Source organism: Pantherophis guttatus, chromosome 2 (assembly GCF_059756535.1).
Source record: "Pantherophis guttatus breed Tessera chromosome 2, ASM5975653v1, whole genome shotgun sequence".
In the NCBI taxonomy this organism is placed as follows: domain Eukaryota; kingdom Metazoa; phylum Chordata; class Lepidosauria; order Squamata; family Colubridae; genus Pantherophis; species Pantherophis guttatus.
The window spans coordinates 158051369-158072538 of record NC_142064.1 but is presented as its reverse complement, the minus strand read 5'-3'; the positions used below and the strand labels follow the sequence as shown (position 1 = coordinate 158072538).

Below are 21170 nucleotides of genomic sequence, written 5' to 3'. Positions count from 1 at the left end.
GTCAAAAACCAGTTATTTGCCAAGCATGGGGGTTGTGAAGTTAGCAAAGCCTGGGTGGGTTAACACAGCCTTATATAACTAATTTTTAAAAAACTTTGAACTCCTGCTTTTGTTTTTAATTATATGTTAGTATTATACACTTTAAAGTTTTATATTATGGTTTCTGTTTAATCTTTATTTGCTACACAGAGCCGCTGTGGTGAACTGGGCAGCTATCTATATCTAAATAAATAAAAGCAGAAAAGTCCTTCTCTACTTACTGCATCGGTCGATTGCTGCCAACACTGTACATTTAGTCGCTAAAGGCAAGAGATGCAAGAACAGATTTTTCATAGAAAATGGGCAAAATTCTGGTTACATTTGTCGCCTTTTAAGAAGGTTCCAGATTAGCTCTTAAATTAAATATAGAAATCTGAGAATTGTGACTCATCCAGTGGAGGACGGCACCTGAGGAAAATGTTAAACTCCTTGCGGGCCTGGCGTGAGAAGGAAGAAGACGGGAACAGGAAGGAGAAAATCTGCTCTGGGCACTGAAGAGAAAGATACAGCCTCACCCCAAGTCAAGGACAACACAAATGCCATCAAACCTCAGCAATGTCAGCAATAATTAACACAGACTTCTCACAGTTTCAGGGAAGAATTCCCAGACATGTTTAAAAAGACTGGGACCTTTTGTATTCAGAGCCTCTGCTCAGCCACAATTATTGGCATTTACCCCACTTTTATTTTTGAAGGTGGTGCCAGTGAGCTACAGAGAAGAAGGTTCTAAGTTTAAATCTCTCTCCCCCACCATCTCTCTCCTCTCTCTCTCTCTCTCCTCTCTTTCTCTCCTCTCTCCTCTCTCGCTTTCTCTCCTCTCTCTCTCTCTTTCTCCCCCCCCCCTCCAATGCATGACCTGCCATTTCAATTTATTTCACTGTAAGAACATATATGTGTAGATGCTTCTTACCTAAAAGCTTTCAAGCAAGGTTCGGGAATGTGTTCTTTGTCATATTTCTTCAGGGCATCCAGGAAAGCATCTACTTTGCCCATCATGGATTTTGCTGCTTTCCAACTTCTGTCTTTTGGTATCTTGCCACCTGGAGCAGTAAGAATCAGAACTGCTGCTGTTACATTAACCACTGCTTCTGGAGGAGATCCAAAAGACTTCAGCTCTGTCAGGTTGTTCTAAAAAGGTAGCCAAAGATGGAGGAGAAGAGAAAGAATTTCTTAACAATGAAATAGTAAATTCCATGATTAAGAAAATAATCCATTTCCATATAAATTACAATATATCTGTGTTGGCAGAGCAGCAGAATATTACAGGCTATTGTATGGCATTTGAGCTTGGATCAGAGGTGGGTTTCAGCAGGTTCTGACCAGTTCTGGAGAACCGGTAGCGGACATTTTGAGCAGTTCGGAGAACCGGTAGTAAAAATTCTGACTGGCCCTGCCCCCATCTATTCTCTGCCTCCCAAGTTCCAGATGATCGGGAGGAAATGGGGATTTTGCAGTAACCTTCCCATGGATTGGGGACGGAATGGAGATTTTACAGTATCCTTCCCCTGGAGTGGGGTAGGAATGGAGATTTTACAGTATCCTTCCCCTGCCACGCCCACCAAGCCACACCCACAGAACCAGTAGTAAAAAAATTTGAAACCCACCACTGGCTTGGATGTTACCTATTTGAGTAATGAAATGTCTACTAGTAAACAACCAAGCTCAGAGAGCACCAAGGACCCCAATTCAACCTGGAGCTACAAATATTCTCTTCTAGTGGAATTTTGGATTTACAGAATTTTGGAGCAGTACTTCAGAGGCTTGATAGTCGGTGCAGCTCCAATCCTTGATAAAGCCTTCCAGGGTAGGGGCTCAGTCTAAAAGGGATATTGGATTCTTGATATGCAAAACAGTCTCAGGCTGGGGTTTTGTTTTTGTTTTTACTTCATATTTTGTTGAATGAGAAGTATTTATTTCCAAAGTTATTTGAAGTTTCAAACATGAGAAACTCTGCACTTTTACAGTTGATGCCTCGAAAATGGTTCCTGTAAGAGGAATCGATTATCCAGACCACATTTCTGTCTCTGGGATCTTCCTTCATAAAAATAGAAGCATATTTATCTACTTAATCAATGACATGTTGAAACAGAGTATATTACTAGAAAGGAGCACATCATTTTTAACTGCTGGTTGAAAAACCTAAAGGATTTTACCTTATTGAGAGTGTCGAGAGCTTCCTGAGCAGCAATCAGTGCTGGTTCAGCTTTAGCCAAATCAGTTTCGCAAGCCCTTTGCTTTTCTGATACGTTCTGGGGAAGGAAATATGAATGTTTTTCAAGTTGTTTTGGAAAATGTATTTCTTAGTTCAGTTTTTAAAATTCGGATCCCCTCAAGATTCCCTTGTTAGATCAACAAAAAGTTTCTGTCATAAAGTAATGCTAAGAAAGAGAGTAATTGTGAACACGGCTGTGAGCAGTCTCAGAAGCTTTGTAATTGAAAATTTCCCAGAAGGAGAGTTCAGCTTTCAGGAAACCCAATGAATGAATTCAGAGGAACTGCCAAGTCTAAAGAGAAGCACAAAGGGAAAATTGTGAAGAACTATCCATTCTATCTCCTCGCTATTGCAGATTCATCATCCTCATATATGATTGGCATATCGTGCAATGCAATTTTCAGTGTCTATAGAGATCCTTTGTCATCCAGGTCATGGTTGTCCCAAAGGTGCTTTCTTTCAAAAGGCAGCTGGAATTTTTTTGTTTTGATTGAAGACGTTTCGCTTCTCATCCAAGAAGCTTCTTCAGTTCTGACTGAATGGAGGAGAATGGAAGGGTTTATATTTTTTGCAGTCATCTGGTCAATAGCCCTCTTTCTAAGAATTGTTGAGGACACTTGGAGGTTTATATGTACCCTCAGAGTCACTTGAATCCTCTAGTCTGCAATTTTTCCCCCTGAGGATCCATTCATATCCTGAACAAGAATGATTGCGAGGAATATAAATCCTTCCATTCTCCATCATTCAGTCAGAACTGAAGAAGCTTCTTAGATAAGAGGTGAAACATCTTCAAGCAAAACAAGAAAATCCACTTATCTTTTGAAAGAAAGCACCTTTGGGGCAGTTTTCAGTGCTTTAATACCCATTCGAGAGAGCATTCGAAAGAAGCGGATCTGCAGGGAACAATGTGTGGCTTCATGGCTAAATTCTTTAGTATTTTTAATACACAAATTCTTAGCTTAACTTGGTGCCAAGTTTTTGTTTTTAATATTTAGAATAGTAACTGCTTTAATTTGGTTTTTTATGTCTTTTTTACTGATATTATTTTAATTCTTGATTGGGAGCTACTCAGAATTTGGTATAAGATGGGCAGCTATATGAACATTTAAAACAAATAAATAAAGGTAACAGAGTACACTGTAGCAAATTCACCAATAATATCAATTTCTCATATTTGTTTAAAGCATATAATCTTATCTTAAAAATTATGACCTCTTCTTCCTAGTACAGTGTCTTCTAATGAGCAAAACTAGTTAGTGGGACTTGGGGCAAAGGGCAACTGGTTAAAAAAACTATTGTGGGTTATACATATAATTAATGTTAAAGTAGTTGGTTAGAGATGATGAGAGCTCATCATGGTTGAGGAACAATATCTTGGACAACTAACCTATCTGTCAATGACTACTTCAGCTTCAACCACAACAATACACGAACATACAATAGATACAAACTTAAGGTAAACCGCTCCAAATTTGATTGCAGAAAATACGACTTCAGCAACAGAGCTCTAGTAGCGCAGCAGACTAAAGCACTGTTATTAACATCAGCTGCCTGCAATTACTGCAAGTTCAAATCTCACCTGGCTCAAGGTTGACTCAGCCTTCCATCCTTTCTAAGGTAGGTAAAATGAGGACCCAGATTGTGGGGGCAATAAGCTGACTTTGTATAAATATACAAAAGTATGAAGGCTATTGCTTAACGCATTGTAAACTGCCCTGAGTCTTCGGAGAAGGGCGGCATATAAATCAAATAAAAAACAACAACAACAAAACAGAGTGGTCAATGCCTGGAATGCACTACCTGACTCTGTGGTTACTTCCCCAAACCAAACCCCCATAACTTTAACCTTAGACTGTCTACTATTGACCTCACCCCATTCCTAAGAGGTCTGTAAGGGGTGTGCATAAGCGCACAAACATGCCTACTGTCCCTGTCCTACTGTCCCCATTTATTCGTATCCTTATCCTGTATTCATAATCATATTTATACTTATATCTATTATCTTATACATATTTGACAAAAATAAATAAATAAATAAACCAATGAGGGTGACAGCTAAATTCTACTAGCAACCCTGATGTATGAAATGGATCCCTGTCTTGGCTTACATGATCAGAAACTACCGTAATAAACCACTGGCCTCACTTGATTAAAAAAAAAGATGCCAGGAATTAAAGCAAAACAAAATAAAACAAGGTGTCATGTAGTTCCTTCCAGGTTTATAGATAGAAAATGTGTCTCAGGCCAGTATTTCATTCTTGCATAGGCCCCCATATGCATTCTTTGCTTAATTGGCAGCTTTCTCTTTCTACCACTTTTACAAGGTGAGCAACTGCCAGGGCCAAATCAAATCAAAATTTTAAAAAACCTTACCAAGTTAATGACTTGCACTTTGAGTTCCTCTTCATCAGCAATTGCTTTTTCCCTGCTCACTTTCTCCGTTTCAACTCCTACCACATGAATCAGTTTGTCAGCATCTTCATTCTTGTGCTTAAGCTCCAGCTCCTGAACAGCGAGTTTGGCTTTCAGATCATCAACCTATAAAATTCCACAGGAAGACAAACTCTCAAATACATGTATGTTTACAGCTACTCCTCCTGATGAAATATGTTTGATTTCTTGCATTTACTTTTTCAAACCTCTTAGAAATGGATTCTGACCACATGAGATTATTTCAGAGAATAGTTGTTCTTAAAATAATCAAATCAAATCAAATCAAATCAAATCAAATCAAATCTATAGATCAGGAAGAGGGAAGAAGAGGAAATTGTGGGAAGTAGATTGTGACACACTGGCACACCTAAAAACCTTACTTACATCATTGAAAACTGTGGGTCTGTGGTATCTTAATGGTATCTTAGTATTCCATATGCATCCTAGTAAAATATGAAATATTTATCCCCAATAGTGCTAATACCTATTCAGGAAATCTAAGCATCTATCACTTCCTCTAAGCAAAACAAGTAAAATCATCCTGATAGAGTAATGCTTGTGTCAACTCGTGAAGCTTTCCTGCCCTGCTCCCAAGTTGCCATAGGCAGGGGGATGTGAAATCGTGCCTCACATCTGTACTGAGGAATTTGCACCTCAGTCAAAACACATCCTAGCCGGCTGAAGTGAAGGCCATCTCCACGGAGATCTGCAACAGCCAGAGGGAGTGACTTCTACAACCCATGAAATTGCTTTGTTGGGGAATGTGATTGGTGACACACCTTGGGGGGGAGGGGGAAACAGGGTCAGAGGCAAGGCACGAATTGAGTGAAGTCAGAACTGGCTTCACTTGGTTCGTGCCAACATGGCACTCCTAATAAACAACTGGATTTTTCTTGCTAAATAACTTGAGACTCCTGATTATTATTAGGGCATCTAATAATGTCAGCTTGAGCATTTCTGCCTACTCTGCATGATTGGCTCAGAATTCTTGTTTTCTTTGCAATTAATAACATTTTTTTTGGAGACTCATTAAATTTAGAAAGAGTCTCAAAAAGAAAAAGTGAAGCAGCTTTTCACCAGCCAAAATTGACTCGCATGTGATTGCTTTTAATAAATCAAAAAGACCCCAAAAATAGGACATTCTTAAGTGGCATATGCAGCTTCCCCCACCCCATCCCCCTTCTACATTTCATTGGAGCCAGAATCAACTCAGGCAATAATGAGAATGCCATAATCCCACTATTTCCATGCCAGATATTCAAAGGCATTCTGAAGAGGATTTGTGGCTGGCTTCAGGTCTGGCAACACAACATGATGAAAACAAGTAGAGAAACTCAGTGCCCTGTCCCAAACCACTGCACACCCTGCAGCAGGAAAATCTCTGTATTGCACAGGAAAGAAAGAAAATGAAAAACAAAGCAAACCCAGGAGCCTGACCCTTGGAAATCTGTTCATCCAGCAGACGAATCCGTATTAGTTTTATGGGGGATTTGTGCTCAGTTCTGCACTCAGCAGTGCAAATCCATCAAGGTAGCATTTCCCTTACAGGACTTACATTCAGAAACCAGGAAGAGTGTCCCCCTAAAGAGGAAATGTAGCCACAGAATGTAAAAAAAAAAAAAAAAAGAAAAAGAAAAGCAAAACAAAAGCAAAACTTCTGCCACTCTCTGAATTACAGGAAATCAGCCCAACTCTCCAACGCTGTTAATATCAGGAGACTGCATAAGACTGAAGTTGCTTTCAAACTACTGCATAATCTTTGTATGGAAGCATCTTTTTTCCTCTAGACATCCTCCCCACCTCCCCATCCCTAAGATAAAAGAAAACAAGGCTCAGTCCATTGCAGCAGCCTTTAGAGGGAGATTTTGAATATTTCCTCCATCCATATACAATCAAGTGTCTCCATCTCCATTTTTCTGCTATGGTACTCAGGTTCCTTGCCTCCTAACCTGATTAAGCTTTTTAAAAAGAACAGATGGGTGGGGTGGAAATTACTCAGCTCCAGGCGGTATATAATTTTATGCAGTAGATTATTGCAGTGGCAGTGGAATATTAGACAGTGGATTAAAGGTAGTAGTTGAATGTGACTGCTCTTCTAGAAATTTTCATACATGCAATTATCTTTAGCATATTATGGGAGAACCTGACATAATCTTAGAGAAAAAATATTTCCCTATAGAATAGATTGGAATTTCAAGACTAAACAGAGAATTTTTGTGCCACTCAAATTCTCCAAGACTAAAATAAATCAGCCAAGACACTTTCTAGATGGATCTTGTTAAACCTGAATTGAAATAACCAGTTACTGTACAATAATCCTCTGTAGGCAGCCAACGAGAGTTCCACAATGAGATCTGAAAATGGCTATAACCAAGAACATCCAATTTGCCCACAAACCTGTGAAGCTGTACTCTGGAGTTTCATTAAGCCATTCTCCAGCCTCTCAATTTTAGCAATCAGTTCTTTTCTTTTTTTGGCTAGGAGGTTCTGGTAAAGTTTGATCTGTTCCAGGAAGGTCTTTGGGGTGGTATAATTATAACGCCTTTCAGTGGCCAGGTAGGTCTTGGACATTTCATTGACGGTTGTATGGACGAAGGACATAAACAGGCTGATGGAGGTTTTAACTCCAGGCTGCAAGAAGGACCAGAAAATATCAGGCAACAGCAACTTTGTTCTCCCTTTCCCCCTCCCCACTGTTCTTTTTGTAATTTAGAAGGGTTTTTTTTATCACTATCTTAATTAAATTAAGATTTGATTATATCGTTTATCATTTTCACTAGCTGTAACAAAATCCACACATTTACATACAGGCAATGCTGGGAATTTCCCTCCTGGGTAAGTCCCAGACCCAATTGCTACTTGATAAGGCTACGTTTGCCTAAAGGGAAACAAACTTGGTACCAAACAGGGAATAATGGGAAATTATTTGAATAAAGTTGGTTGACTGCCAAATAGCTTTTCCAACCATTCAGAAACTCTGCATTTGTTAACTTGAAGGAACTTTACTTGATCAATTTCAACGTTTCATTACTTATATTTCACTGTTCCTCCTTCCTCTAATTTCCCTACAACAATCATGCTGGGAGATGGGGGTTCTTTCCCAGAGAGATTCCGTGTTGGAAAGTGGATTTGAATCTCGGCCTCATCGATCCTAACTGAACACGGCCTCATCGATCCTAATTCAACAGCAACACCATCTTCACCAAATTACTACTCTCTTGCTCTGTCTTCTAAACAAATTTGGACACTCTCCAGGAGAAATTAAAATACAGTAACATACCTACAGTTAACTCACCTGAATTAGTTCAGGTTATATATATAATGAGCACACTGAGCATGGAACAAAGGCAATCATTTGTCTAAGTTTGAATGAAAAGCATTTATTTGGGTTCCTGTCTCTGCCTAAAGTCAGTGAACCTGGTAACATTAAAAACTGCACATCCTGAAAGGCACCAAATAAACAGGCAACTCAGAGGATGCATGTTTTACACCTAATTGCGTTTTGGAAATTTTAGCTTCAAATACTACTATGACATGCAGTTGATAAGTTAATGTTATACTGCGGATTTGAGGTTGCATGCCCCACATTCCTTTCTCTAAGAATCTGATATAAACACTGTGGTATAAGAAACAGAATTATTAATACTAAATGTACTTAGGAAGAGAAAGCATGTATAGCAAAGAAACACAGACATAAAGGCTCTGGTCAATATTAGCATTTTTGACAAGTCCCAGGAGAACACTGATGCTAATGCTATACACAAATAAAATTACATTGGGCTTATACTGCAGTTTTTAAAAATCTGGAATATATGTCAAATGAAAAATAAATAAATGTATCATGCTCTTTCCAGGAAACAAAAGCTCCAGGCCAAAATCTATAAAGCGGTATTTTCAAGCCAACACTATGTGAAGCAGAAACTATAACATAAAAGAGAGACATAATGACAGAAAGAGACATGGAATATATAACTGCTTATGTAGAAAATATCCATTTTGGCATCAAAATCCTGCAACAGCTAGTAAAGACGCAGTCACAACCCTTCCCAAGGTTGGACAATTGGTAACTAAGCAAACAATATCTTTTTTCTTATTAAAGCTAAAGGCTTTCCTTGACTTCATGAAGCCTGTTTCCAAGATTTCTTGTCCTTTGAGCAATTCTATTAACATTTGCAATAGAGTAAATCTTTTATGCTTTATAGCAGTGATGGCTAACCTTTTTGCCATTGTGTGCCAAAAGCAGGGGGAGCGTGGGGGGGGGTCACACGTGCCCACACCCATAATTCTATGCGCCCTGACCCCCAGTGCATGTGCGGGCAACCCCCCCCTCCCCTGCCTTTTGGCATATGATGGCACAGTGGGCCCGGACCGGAAGTTGGCAAATGGGCCGTTTCCAGCTTCCAGAGGGCCTCAGTGGGGGTAGGGAAGGCTGTTTTCACCCTCCCCAGGCTCCTAAAAAGCCTCTGGAGCCTGGGGAGAATGAAAAATGGGCCTTCCCCACCCCCATGGAGGCCCTCTGGAGGCCAGAAACAGCCTGTTTCCTGACTTCTGGTGGGCCCAGAAGGCCCGAAAATCAGCTGGCCAGAGCACATATGTGTGCTGGAGCTGAGCTCACGTGCCCACCGATATGGCTCCATGTGCCACCTGTGGCACACGTGCCATAGGTTTGCCATCACGGCTCTATAGGCTTTATTTCTAAGTAAACTTATTAAGAATTGCATTCTAATGTATATATTGCATTTATAAAAACATGCAATAATTATATATTCCACATTTTAGTTAATTTTCCAGCATCACATGCCTTGACCATCAAAATTGCAGGAGACATAAACCTGACTGGCTAGAAATTAAAAGGCTTCATCATGGAGATACAAAATGTGCTAGGAGGATATATATGTGATGTATTAAGTACCTGTGGGGAAATGCCCCAACTCTAATAAAATTTGGGAAGATCAAAGATGGCTACTCTTGAAGCACTGCTTTATATCTTAAATGATTATCTGAAACAAACATTCTGAGCAAAATAAAGGTTTTCAAAATGACAAGCTGGTGTTGAGAAGACTCCTGAAGACTCTTGAACAGCCAAGAAAATAAACAAATGGCTCCTTGTACAAATCAAACCAGAGTTCTCACTTGAGGCACAAAAAACCAGACTCTAATTATCTGACTTCAGACACATTAGGCAAAGACCCATCTTTCTGGAAGAAGGTGTACCTTCTGGGGAGGTAGAAGGAAAGAGAAGATGACCAACAAGGTGGACAAATTCAGTTAGAGTGGGCAATAGATGCACTGTTGGAAGGCCTGAAGGACTTGGCAAGGAAAAGATAGTCTTGAAGAAAATCTATCTAGATGGTTGCTAAGAATTTGCACCAACCTGATCATATATAATTAATTATTCAATCTGTCATATATATATTTTTGTCAACTGTTCTATAAATTGCTGAAAAAAATGGTTGATTGTGAAATACACAATGATCTTTCTTAATGACCTGATCCTGCTTAGTTTCTGAATCCAGACAACTTTGAACTCTTTTTGTGAGTGAACTCACTCTTTTTGGACTGAGAGGCACACTTCTTCTGCATCCCAAAACTCAGTAGAACCAGAAAGGATTTTCAACCTCAGTCTATCATATTAACAATGACAATGTGGTGACGAAGCTTAAATTGACTCTGGGGATGGTAATTAAGGTTTGGGAGGGGAGCATGGGTTGCTCACCACAGTCTGAAGAGATAGAGGGAATGCCATTTGAAAAAAATCAGAAATAAAAGTTCTAGGCAGAAAAAAACCAAAACCATAATGGAACATTGGCAAAAAAAATTTGGTTCTATTTAGTGTCAAGAGATATTGCAAATACACGGAGTTTACTTTTTTTGAAAATGGATGCATACCTCAATTCCTTCAATCTCCTCAAGGAACCTTCCACTGACAGACACCAAGGCATCTTCAGGCCATTCGTGAAACCAGTCAATAGCTGTGCAGTTTACTACAGCAGGGAATTTTCTAGCCCTCACACGGAGAGTAGATCCCACAGGAGAGAAACATAGGATTACCTGGGGAGGGAGTGAAAACTCGTCAATGTGCATAATCACTACTATTAATTACTTAAGAGCTTTTACTACTCAAATGTTACTGGGGAGTCCCTGTACATCTCTTTATATCAAATTTACACCTGAAAAATACTCTCCCTATTAGAATGTCTACTGTAGATAGTCCTACCTTCATTTGTACAATGCTCAAATGTTGACTAAAGCATTTTCATATTGCCACATGATACAAAACCGTAAGTTATTATTTTTTTACATCAACAGCCCCATTCAAAAGATTGAATGTTAAGAGAGAACTTTTATAAAATGTTTTATAGATGGCATTTAGACCCAAAAAACTAGCCTGTATGTATCCAAATTTACAACCTAAGTGCTGGCGATGTGAGTGTGAAGATGCTACATATTTTCATATATGGTGGACATTTAAAAAAATTAAGGCTTTTTGGATAAAAATATGGTGGATTATTCAAAATATTTTAAGGAAAAAAATTAAATTTACACCACAGTTCTTTTTGCTGGGAATAGTTACGGATTGTACTGTAATAGAGACGAAATTGGTTTTGAATTTAATAACAGCTGCCAGGTTACTGGTGGCACACTACTGGAAGAAGGAAGATCCACCCACCATTGAGGAATGGACACTAAAAGTTGTGCATTTGGCTGAGATGGCAAAAATTTCATCATATCTTAAAGACCATTCAGATGAAAGATACACATCGGAATGGAGAAGATGGATTGACTATATACAAAAGAAGTATCCGAATAAGAAGATGCATATAGCTTATGAATGAAATATTTTTAAGTAGTTTATGTTTATAGTTTTTTGAGTTATAAGGAGTTAAAGATCTAGGGAAAATATGAATGCAATAATTTGTTAGCATATTTTAGTTTTACGTTTGTGAATGTCTATACCCTGTGCTTGTTCTGGGAAGTCTAGGGAGGGGGGTGGGGGGGAGGGGGGGAAGGGTGGGGGGGAGAAAATGTTTGTATTTCTTATAAAACTTTTCAATAAAAAAAAAGATTGAATGTTCTCTCCTTCCATCAGTCATGCAATAATAAAGAATATTAATTTAGATATTATTAGTTATACACGCATTTGACTTTTCCTTTAAGGGCACAAGGTAGAGTGCATCTTTCATCTCTTTCACTTTAATCTTCACAAAAATCTTGTGAGGTACTGTAGGTTAGGCTGTGAATAAAGGCAGTGTTTGCTCGTTGTTAACCCATAAACCATGATTTACAAACCCCAGTGCCTTCCTTTCATAATGCTTTGCACAAACCAACAAACCATATGATTGTGTAAGCTAGTATGTTGAACCTGGTAATTCATTAGCCAAAACAATTTGTGGCTGAATAGAATTTGAACTCATCCAACTTCTTACCTTTAATTGTTTTCGGACTTTATCAATGAAATATCTCCAGCTGTTTTCACGAGTATCTGGCAAGCCCATAGATTTTACCTGAGGCCTCATGGAGCTAATAATATTTTCCACTTCATCATCCTGAAATAGCCCTGGAATCTCACCAGATGCCAAGAGATCATTGATCAAAACCAAAAACTGCTCTTCAGCAACCTGTGAGTCTGTCATAAGAAAAACGGTAGGGGTATTCTTCACAGCAGATTTGATGTACTGAGAAGCCAGATCAGCCTGAATCACAGAACAAATACTTGTCAGTTTAGCATCCTTTCTATTTCTTTTCAAGAGTGAACAATTTTTAAAAAATGCTGAATTTGATGTAGAAAACTTTTTGACAGTATTATGAAAGCTGGTTAATGATGTTTAGGGCAACATTCCATTTCCAAAATCATAGTCATATTTGTGAAGTAGTATCACTGTGTGAACGTTTCTGATTTTGATTCAGAATAAATCTTACTCAAAGTTGTCTCTGCTAATAAATTTATGTGAAAGCAACCAACATGTTCCCCAATGGTCCCGAGGTGTCACCCTTCTAATGATAATGATAAACTCAGAAATGTTGGTTTGTTACTATGTATAATTTGTCAGGTAGCTGGACCCAGCATTTATCTTCAATTTTAGGCCTCTTTGTACCATTTTTGAAGTTTGCTAATATATGCCTGGACAAATTGTCCTCACCTTGAGATCTGGAATGCCATAGCCCTTCTTCAGAGTGATCTGAAAGACGTCCAGAGAGCTAATATAGGCAGCCAGTCGAGACAGACTTTGCTTGCCACTGCCTCCAACCCCCACGAGCAAAGCATTGCCTCTAGGAGACTCTAGGATGCGATTGATCCTACAGATATGGGACACGGCATCTTCAAACAGCACCTGCAGTAGACAAAGAAGGCCTGTCCCTGGTTTCCACCCAACAACATGGAGAAGACCAAAACAATCGAATTAGATTCTACCTCTCCTTAAGAGGGCCAGGCAGGCAAAGCTGAATGGCATTTTAAATGGTGAACAAAGCAAAAGTTGTAGTACAGTATAATCCTCAAGATAGGGCAACACATTTAAGACCCCTGACTCCACCCCCGACAAGAAAAACAAAACAAAACAAAACAAAACAAAACAAAACAAAACAAAACAAAACAAAACAAAACAAAACAAAACAAAACAAAACAAAACACAGAGGCTCTGCCGAGTTCCATTCACTTTGTTTCACCCTCCCCAGCCAATAGTAGCCTTTTCTTTCTTTTTTTGGACTCAACCTTAATTGCAGCATCAAGTTTACTCATGCCTTATTCTCATCCTAATCTGAACCATATTCTATTTGATGCTTCTGGGTTCTGGGAATAAAAACAGTCCATACAACATTTTTATCTTGGCCACTGACCCATCCTCCAATTTCCATCATCTAATTTATGGTTGTGCCTATTAATTATTCACTAACTCCTAACTTCATCCTCAACCTTTTAAAACTATGGATATTTGGCAGGATTCCAAGGAATCATGATTTTTTTTTTCCCCTATTCCATTTTTTAAAGACCTGGAGCCCCCCAAATTTAGCAGTGCCTGTAAAATTACAGCATTATTCAAAGTTGTCTCAAAATTCACTATCTATGAGATTACTGTAATGGGGGAAAGAAAAGAAGGAAATAAACAATAACAACAAACAGAAAACTCTACTTGGTTAGGGCGTAAGGGTGTTTAAGTAATGCGATGTAGCCTATTATGCTTAACAATAATTTGTGCCTGATTCTTTCCACCATCAGTGAATGCTATGACCAGAAGCATCTTTCTATGGTTTGGAGGTTGCTGTGTTATTTCCGTGTGATGCAAGAGCTTGTTCCAGCTCGAAGAAGCAGGAAATAAAATCAATAAGGAAGACTAATCTAAATAAAAAATAATGCCTTTACTAGAAAGAAGCAACTTTTTCTCCTCCAAATGTTTAAAGTTTGGGCTAGAACTGCTATACCTCTAAGCCTGTAGCTAATGAGCTGTGGTGGTGGAGTTGTTAGAATGCAGTATTGCAGGCAAATTCTATCCACAGCCAGGAGTTCGATCCTTGATGGAGCTTGAGGTTGGCATTCTTTCAAAGTCGGTAAAATGAGGACCCAGATTGTTAAGGGCAATATGCCGACATTGTAAACTGTTTTGAGAGACCAGTATATAAGTCTAAGTGCTATTGCTATTGCTAATGACTTTGTATTATGGAAATTGTAGTACAGGCATCAGTTAGTTTATCCTTGCTTTGTGTGCTCAGCAGCAGTATTCTCTCTCTGGTTCAGCTCGTTTCACTTACCAAATTCATCACTGCATTGACCTCATTGTAGCTATCCAAGGCTTCCACAAGCAATTTATTCAAACTCTGTATATTGGAAACAGCCAAATACTTTGGATCTCCAATGCCTTGAGCAAAGTGGCAAAAAACGTTGGGCTTTGCAAAGATAATATTTTCACCCAGATCCTGCAAAATATATATATATAAAAGAATGCATCATAAACTGAAGCTACCTTTTATCCACTCATCAGCTGCGTTTTAAGTTTGGATTTATTTAAAACATCTAAGACAACATTTGGGATTAATTCTCCAGGGCTAGCCTGCAAGTAAAGTCTGGAGAGACATTTTGGCACAAGAGAAATTAGTTAGCACCTGAGAGCTCAGCTCTTTGCTCTACCTAGACATAACATTTCAGAATTCCTAATTCAATGAAGCCTTTGAAAACCTGTATATGGTTGTTGTGGTCCACCAGCAGCCTGCGGAGCTGGCAGCAGAGTTGGACAGTGAGGAGGTTGGGGAGGAACATGTGCCAGTCCTGGAGTCTGGAGAAGGCTCAGACAAAGCCTCTGCATCAGAGGCAGAGATGGGGCCAGAACCATCTGGAGTTATGTACTGCCTTCGGAGCCTCCGGAATCAGACATCAGCAAGGCAGAGGAACAGGGGGAGCCTGTTCCCAGTGCACGCATGCGCAGAGCTGCCAGAAGGCAAGAACAGTTAAAACAAAAGGGACGACTTGGGAGTAGGGCTTGGAGATGATTAGCCCCTCCCATAAGACATAAAGGAGGAGCAAAGGCATATGAGCCTTTACAGGAAGCAACTTTGTTCATTCTGGTAGGTTTAAATTCTGAAGCTCCGTTTTGACTCTGTGCTCCATGTGACCTTGGAAAGCTAATTGCCAATTAGGTTTTTGACAGCGTGTCAAGAGAGATAAAGGTAGGTGCTTATCAGCCTTATCCCGAAGGACTGTGGCAGGCTCCTGTTGGACTTGGATTCTTTACAAACTATTTGTGATTCATTACAGGCTGTGAATGAACAGAATTCACAGCCGTTGAAATAAAAATAGAGTTTTTGGGACTAATTGTGTGCTTTTTACTGTCTCAGGAAGCCTAGGTCAGAACAATGGTATTTTAAAGCAAGCATATTCCTATATCAGATTAATTAACGTTTAACTACTAATATTGGAAAAGTACATCCTGGTTGAGTCCAAAATCACTTTTGAATCTTGAGGGTGGAGGTGGAGAAGTAGCATCAACAGTTCCTTTACCTCAAAGAATTTCTTGCAATTTGCTGTCATGACCCGGGTATAGGTCTCTTGATCTTTATCTTCTACAAGTTTGTCATAGTAAACCCTCTCTGCTTCATGCAGCCACAGCCGGACCAGGTCTGATGGTATTTTGAGGCACTCATGAGTGGAGAACAGGAGTCCCTGGCAGAGACAAAAAGATCAGGGTTGCTTTCTCCTGGGTATGTTACTACGGCAGGCCCTCTGCCACTGTTTTCTGAGAGCATCTTTAATGCAGTCCATCTCTATAACAATATTTCATATCTTTCCAAGGCCATTGTTATATTACCCATTCCCCCCCCCCCCCCAAATCTGGGGATTAGTGTCCAATATTCTCAAAGGGCACGGCAGAAAACAACTCCCACAGTCAGAGGCAGAAGGAAGCCGGGAGCAGGTGACATTTAAAGTCCTATATGAACTAAGCTGGAATAAACCTGCAGACTTCAAATCTATGTATTCTTTGACTGAATTGAGCATTGTGGCTGAAATTGCAAGTATCTCTTTTGGGTGAAATTTCTCTCTAACATTTTCGAAGGTCTTAAGGAATGAGGGGCTGTGGTCACTCTGACCTAAAATGATCAGGCTGAAGTTGACACAATGAGCCTTGTAAACACAATGATAATAAGCACAGTAAAGATGGTAACCAAAAAAAAAAAAAAAGGGGGGGGGGAAAGGTTGAATAATATTCTGAGTATGAATCTCTCTTTATCTCGCCACCTCCTACTACCTTATATACATACCAGTATCTGGGTGTAGATGGGGAGATGGCTTTCACTCTGATCCCCACTAAGGACAAGGATGCATCATAACCAATACGTGACAATATACTCCCATGGTCTATTTCCAATTATCTCAGAAAGATCCACAGTTTCTTATTTCTTTGGCCCTATTCCATTGTTAACAGCCTCCATATGAGTGCCAGTGAAAAATGCTCTGTCATGATAATACTTTCTCAGAAAAACAATATATATGCAAAAAATGTATGCAAATAATCAGCAGTGAAGATGGTTGCAAAAATTATTTTAAGAATTGGGAGAAAAGTTGATGTTTTCTCAGGTTATTTGCATATAGATTTATCTTTCAATATATTTATGTGGAAGTAATTGAAATATGCATTATTAAGAAAGATATATTCAGATGATTATAGAAGGCAAAAGCGACTTCAGCAATTCTAAATGAACTCCAAATGGTTTTCTGGTCACCATGGCTTTTATATGTTGATATTGGACTTAAGAGAGATGATAGACTACCAAAGGAAGCTATTCTAGAAGATATCATAATATATACCAGCTTTTCTTGGATCAGGACAGTGTTGTGTTGTGTTGTGTTGTGTTGTGTTGTGTTGTGTTCTATTCTATTCTATTCTATTCTATTCTATTCTATTCTATTCTATTCTATTCTATTCTATTCCTTTACTTTACTTTACTTTACTTTACTTTACTTTACTTTACTTTACTTTACTTTACTTTACTTTACTTTACTTTACTTTTATTTGATTTCTATACCACCCTACTCCCGAAGGACTCAGGGCGGTGCAGAGTCAACAATAAAATACTTACATACAAAATTTAAAAAGCAGAATTAAAATCAAATTAAATAATTTTGGCCCAGACAATTAAAACCCCAATCTATTTAAAACCAATTATAAAATTTGAATATATAAAATACTAAAAATTTAAAATTAAAATTCTTTTATAAAAGAGGGGGAAAATTAGGCCAGGCCCGCCTGGTGAAATAGAAAGGTCTTTAGAGCGCGGCGGAAGGCGTGCAGATCCGGGATCCTCCAGATCTCCGGGGGGAGCTCGTTCCAGATAGTAGGTGCCCCCACAGAGAAGGCTCTCCCCCTGGGGGCCGCCAGTCGACATTATTTGGCCGACGGCACCTGGAGGAGCCCCTCTCTATGGGAGCGTACTGGCCGGTGGGAGGCTATTGGTGGTAGTAGGCGGTCCCGCAAGTACTCAGGTCCTGAGCCATATTCTATTCTATTCTATTCTATTCTATTCTATTCTATTCTATTCTATTCTATTCTATTCTATTCTATTCTATTCTATTCTATTCTTTTTCAACTTAGAGCCCTCTAGATATAAAGGGTTAAAATGGAGGGTAGCAGTGTGAAAAAAATCTGTTGTATACATTCATACTGGTCATACAATGAGCAGTCATAATAAAGGAAGAACTTTGTACCCTATAATAAGAAAAAATTCTAAAAGGCAAGATAATATCAGAAACCTTAAAACCAGAGTAGGGACATCTTAGTTCAGACAGAAGCCCTGTGGAAGTGACCATTGATAATCAATAATTCATAGAGCACTCTAATTCTAAGGCTATTTTCTTTAATTTAATAGGGCAAATTAGCAATGATAACAATACTAACATGAACAAAGGAAATTCTCTTAGGTTTAGTTCATTTGGCCAATTTTATTTTATTAAATTGACTGTATCGAAAGACATATATGAGAGGTAGCAACTTGGTTCCTCCTTATACCCACTAATTTTACCATCTCTTACTACATATTGGCCATGCTGATTGTGGCTTATGAAATCTAAAACCCTGAACATCTCAAGGAAACTGAGTTCCCAATTTCTAGCATTTATTATAATATAACTTCAAGGAACTGGTTCACAAACAAGTGGTTTGTGTGGTGACATTTTTATTCCAAGGTATTGGAAAATTCACAGATACCAAAATACAAAAATGATATTGTACCTGGAATATATTTGAGAGGTCCCGGAGATTGAAAACGTAGTGAAATTTTATGGCCGTAGGAAGAAATGTTGATGTAATTTTTTGATGTAAACCTGTTATGGAGAAACATGTCATAAATATACCAAAAAAGCACAAAGTTGCTTGGGATAAGAAACAGGTTATTCATGATTAATTCCTCAGTCAGGATCAACAAAAAGTAATGAAATGGATTGATCTCCAAATTGTTTAATTAAATGTGTAGGACTCTTGCAAAGCCTTGTCAGTTTTACCATTCTTTTGCTTCAGTCGCATTTCATTTTAAATTATAATAGGAACAGGTCTGAAAAGTTACAGCAGAGCTTATCTAACCAAAACTGGGGTTAGAGGATTCATAACACCTACAAACTCACCTATCTAGAATAATTTGACAATGCTAAGTGGAACCTGAATAAACCCGAATCAACAAAAGATGGCAGTTCCAAAGAAAAATGATAATGATGTGGTAGAATCCAAGGCAGGAAGTACCTGTGACAATCATGCCAGGCAAAATTCAATCCCAGTGATTCAATCAGTTGTACCTTTTCCCCCAGGCAAAAATACACTATTGGTTAACCGTTTCCCGCATTTCCCAAACATTCTTTGCACAAAGAGATCTAAATCTGAAAACCTTCAGCATTCTGCAGATTACAAATATGAATAAGACGCCGAGAGGTGGAACATTAACAGGGAAGCCTGCTTTAGTTCACGCTGCTTTTTGCAGTGCTTACCCAGAGCTGCAGAAACAAGCTGTTGATTAACCTTCTGGACAACCATTGAGACATTCCGAACGGCCAAGTGCTGTCCTAAGATAGTACTATAGATGGACATTAGGGCATCCTGACCTGGGAAGCTCACCGCAAACACACAGAAGTGCCTCTACAACAAAACACAATGTACAACATCTTGCAATGCTGCTGAGTAGGCCTCTTAACAACAACAACAACAAAAAAAAACCCTCTAAACTTAGGCCTCCCACTTTTTCTGCTTACAGTTTAGTCAAAATTTTAAAAAGCAACTACTGTAATGTAAGGGAGATGATCTTATTTTTAACTGAAATTACCAAAGTACCACATCTCCCTCTGTTAGGTACCTGAAGCCTGGAATCAATAGTGAAGGATCCAGAGGTTGGGTTCATACAGGCAACATACTGACAGTTGTGGATATCCTTTAAGGTCAATTTGGTCCTATCATACCTAATGGAAAGAAGCAAGTTGAAGGGCATTATACTGACCCAATATTTTTGAGAAAGCAATGCTCCACTATTCCCTTACACACCTAAGATAGTCTTCTTGTCTTTTATACAAAATGAACAAAGAATGAAGGGTTTTGATATCTTTTCATTTAAAAAAAAAGCACAACCAAGATTTAAATAAATAAATCTATCAATGAAAATATCTAGCTTAATCTATAGGTAGGAGACAAGATGGCTAATGTCTTTAAACATGCAGGCATCATATTCATAGCATAGCATTGAAACCATATTATCTCTATAATAAAGTAATGCATTATAATACATTACATTACAATATATTATAATATTGTATAATATAATAAAGTAGAAAACACAAAAGATTCAACCTGAAGGTTAGTTGCTTTTTTTGTATGAGGTTCCCCGTGAGCCCATCCTTTAGCTACACAGACATAGTACATTTTGCTTTATCAAGAGAAAAAATGTATTTATACCAATGTCCATGATCCATGTGCTGCCGGATCAAGGTGTGAGGAGCCACAGTGCCATATTTGTCAACTTCTGGCATGTTCATATCATCTATGAAGTAAATCAGCTTCTTGGTACCAGGGGGACCAAAATTACGTCCTGATTTCTTCTCCAGAGGCTTCTCCAATATAGCTGTGCAGAGAGAAGACCATTAATCAACAAATGGCACTGAATCTTATCTAAATGATCTGATCAAATGTCCTTCCATCTCATGCACCAGTTCAAAAGTAAAAGTTAGTTATGTAATGTTCTTGAGGAAGACAGATTTTCTTCAGTACATTGAAGTCTTACAGAGGAGGCAGGTAACCTACATGATAACTTAAAAATACCTTGAATTGAAGGAACAAGAAGTCCCATATCAGTTCCATCTTTACAGGCAGACGAGTTAAAAAAAGCTTTTCTCACAGCCTGTCTAGGATGCAGATACGCACATGCTGTGCTGAATAATGGCAGTGGAGTCTCCTTCTCAAATAGCAAGTATTCAGTAGGGCTGGAACACAAGCAACCTGTTCCTCTTTTGATGTTCTGGAATACTATTCCCATTAGGCCTACAGCATTATCAATAGACAGAGATGGAGGGATTTGCAGTCCAATTCATCAGGTGAGAATAAAATTAAGGAGTGCCATAACATTAGCAGTTTATGTGAGCAAACTCTACAAATGTTGGCTGGATTATGTCAGTGATGGAACTGTTTTTTCATCATTCAATAGGGTGGATTTGGACTGACAATGAAATTCTCGCTGTCTATCTAATCTGAAGAAGTAATATTCATTTTAACAATATCTGTTCTTCCCCTTAAACACAAGGACTTTTTCCTGTATATCAACATTGGTCAGTTAAGCAATATGAAATATTTAAATCAATATAAAGTGACATTTTTTGCTGAGAATATGTACTCCAAGAGATATTTAGGAGCATTCACATAATATACAAAGTCTCACTTTTGATGAAGTGAGGATGAAATGAATTTTTATGAAATGAATGAATGAAAATATTCGTGTCCTAGGATAATGTTGCAGAATCCAAACTGGGTCG

General features: G+C 38.6%; 1 protein-coding gene across 1 annotated transcript in view; it reads right to left on the bottom strand.

The window, feature by feature from the left end:
* DNAH17 (dynein axonemal heavy chain 17) overlaps positions 1-21170 on the bottom strand; it is a 130545-nt gene that overhangs the window by 44310 nt on the left and 65065 nt on the right. The window contains exons 47-59 of the mRNA XM_087887098.1: positions 20101-20266; positions 19508-19610; positions 19146-19293; positions 18400-18491; positions 15675-15836; positions 14432-14596; positions 12826-13017; positions 12112-12378; positions 10574-10735; positions 7082-7315; positions 4625-4789; positions 2193-2288; positions 950-1167 (exon numbers count right to left, since the gene is read on the bottom strand). Coding sequence (XP_087743224.1) covers positions 950-1167; positions 2193-2288; positions 4625-4789; positions 7082-7315; positions 10574-10735; positions 12112-12378; positions 12826-13017; positions 14432-14596; positions 15675-15836; positions 18400-18491; positions 19146-19293; positions 19508-19610; positions 20101-20266 — 2170 coding nt within the window. The remainder of the gene's footprint in view (positions 1-949; positions 1168-2192; positions 2289-4624; positions 4790-7081; positions 7316-10573; positions 10736-12111; positions 12379-12825; positions 13018-14431; positions 14597-15674; positions 15837-18399; positions 18492-19145; positions 19294-19507; positions 19611-20100; positions 20267-21170) is intronic.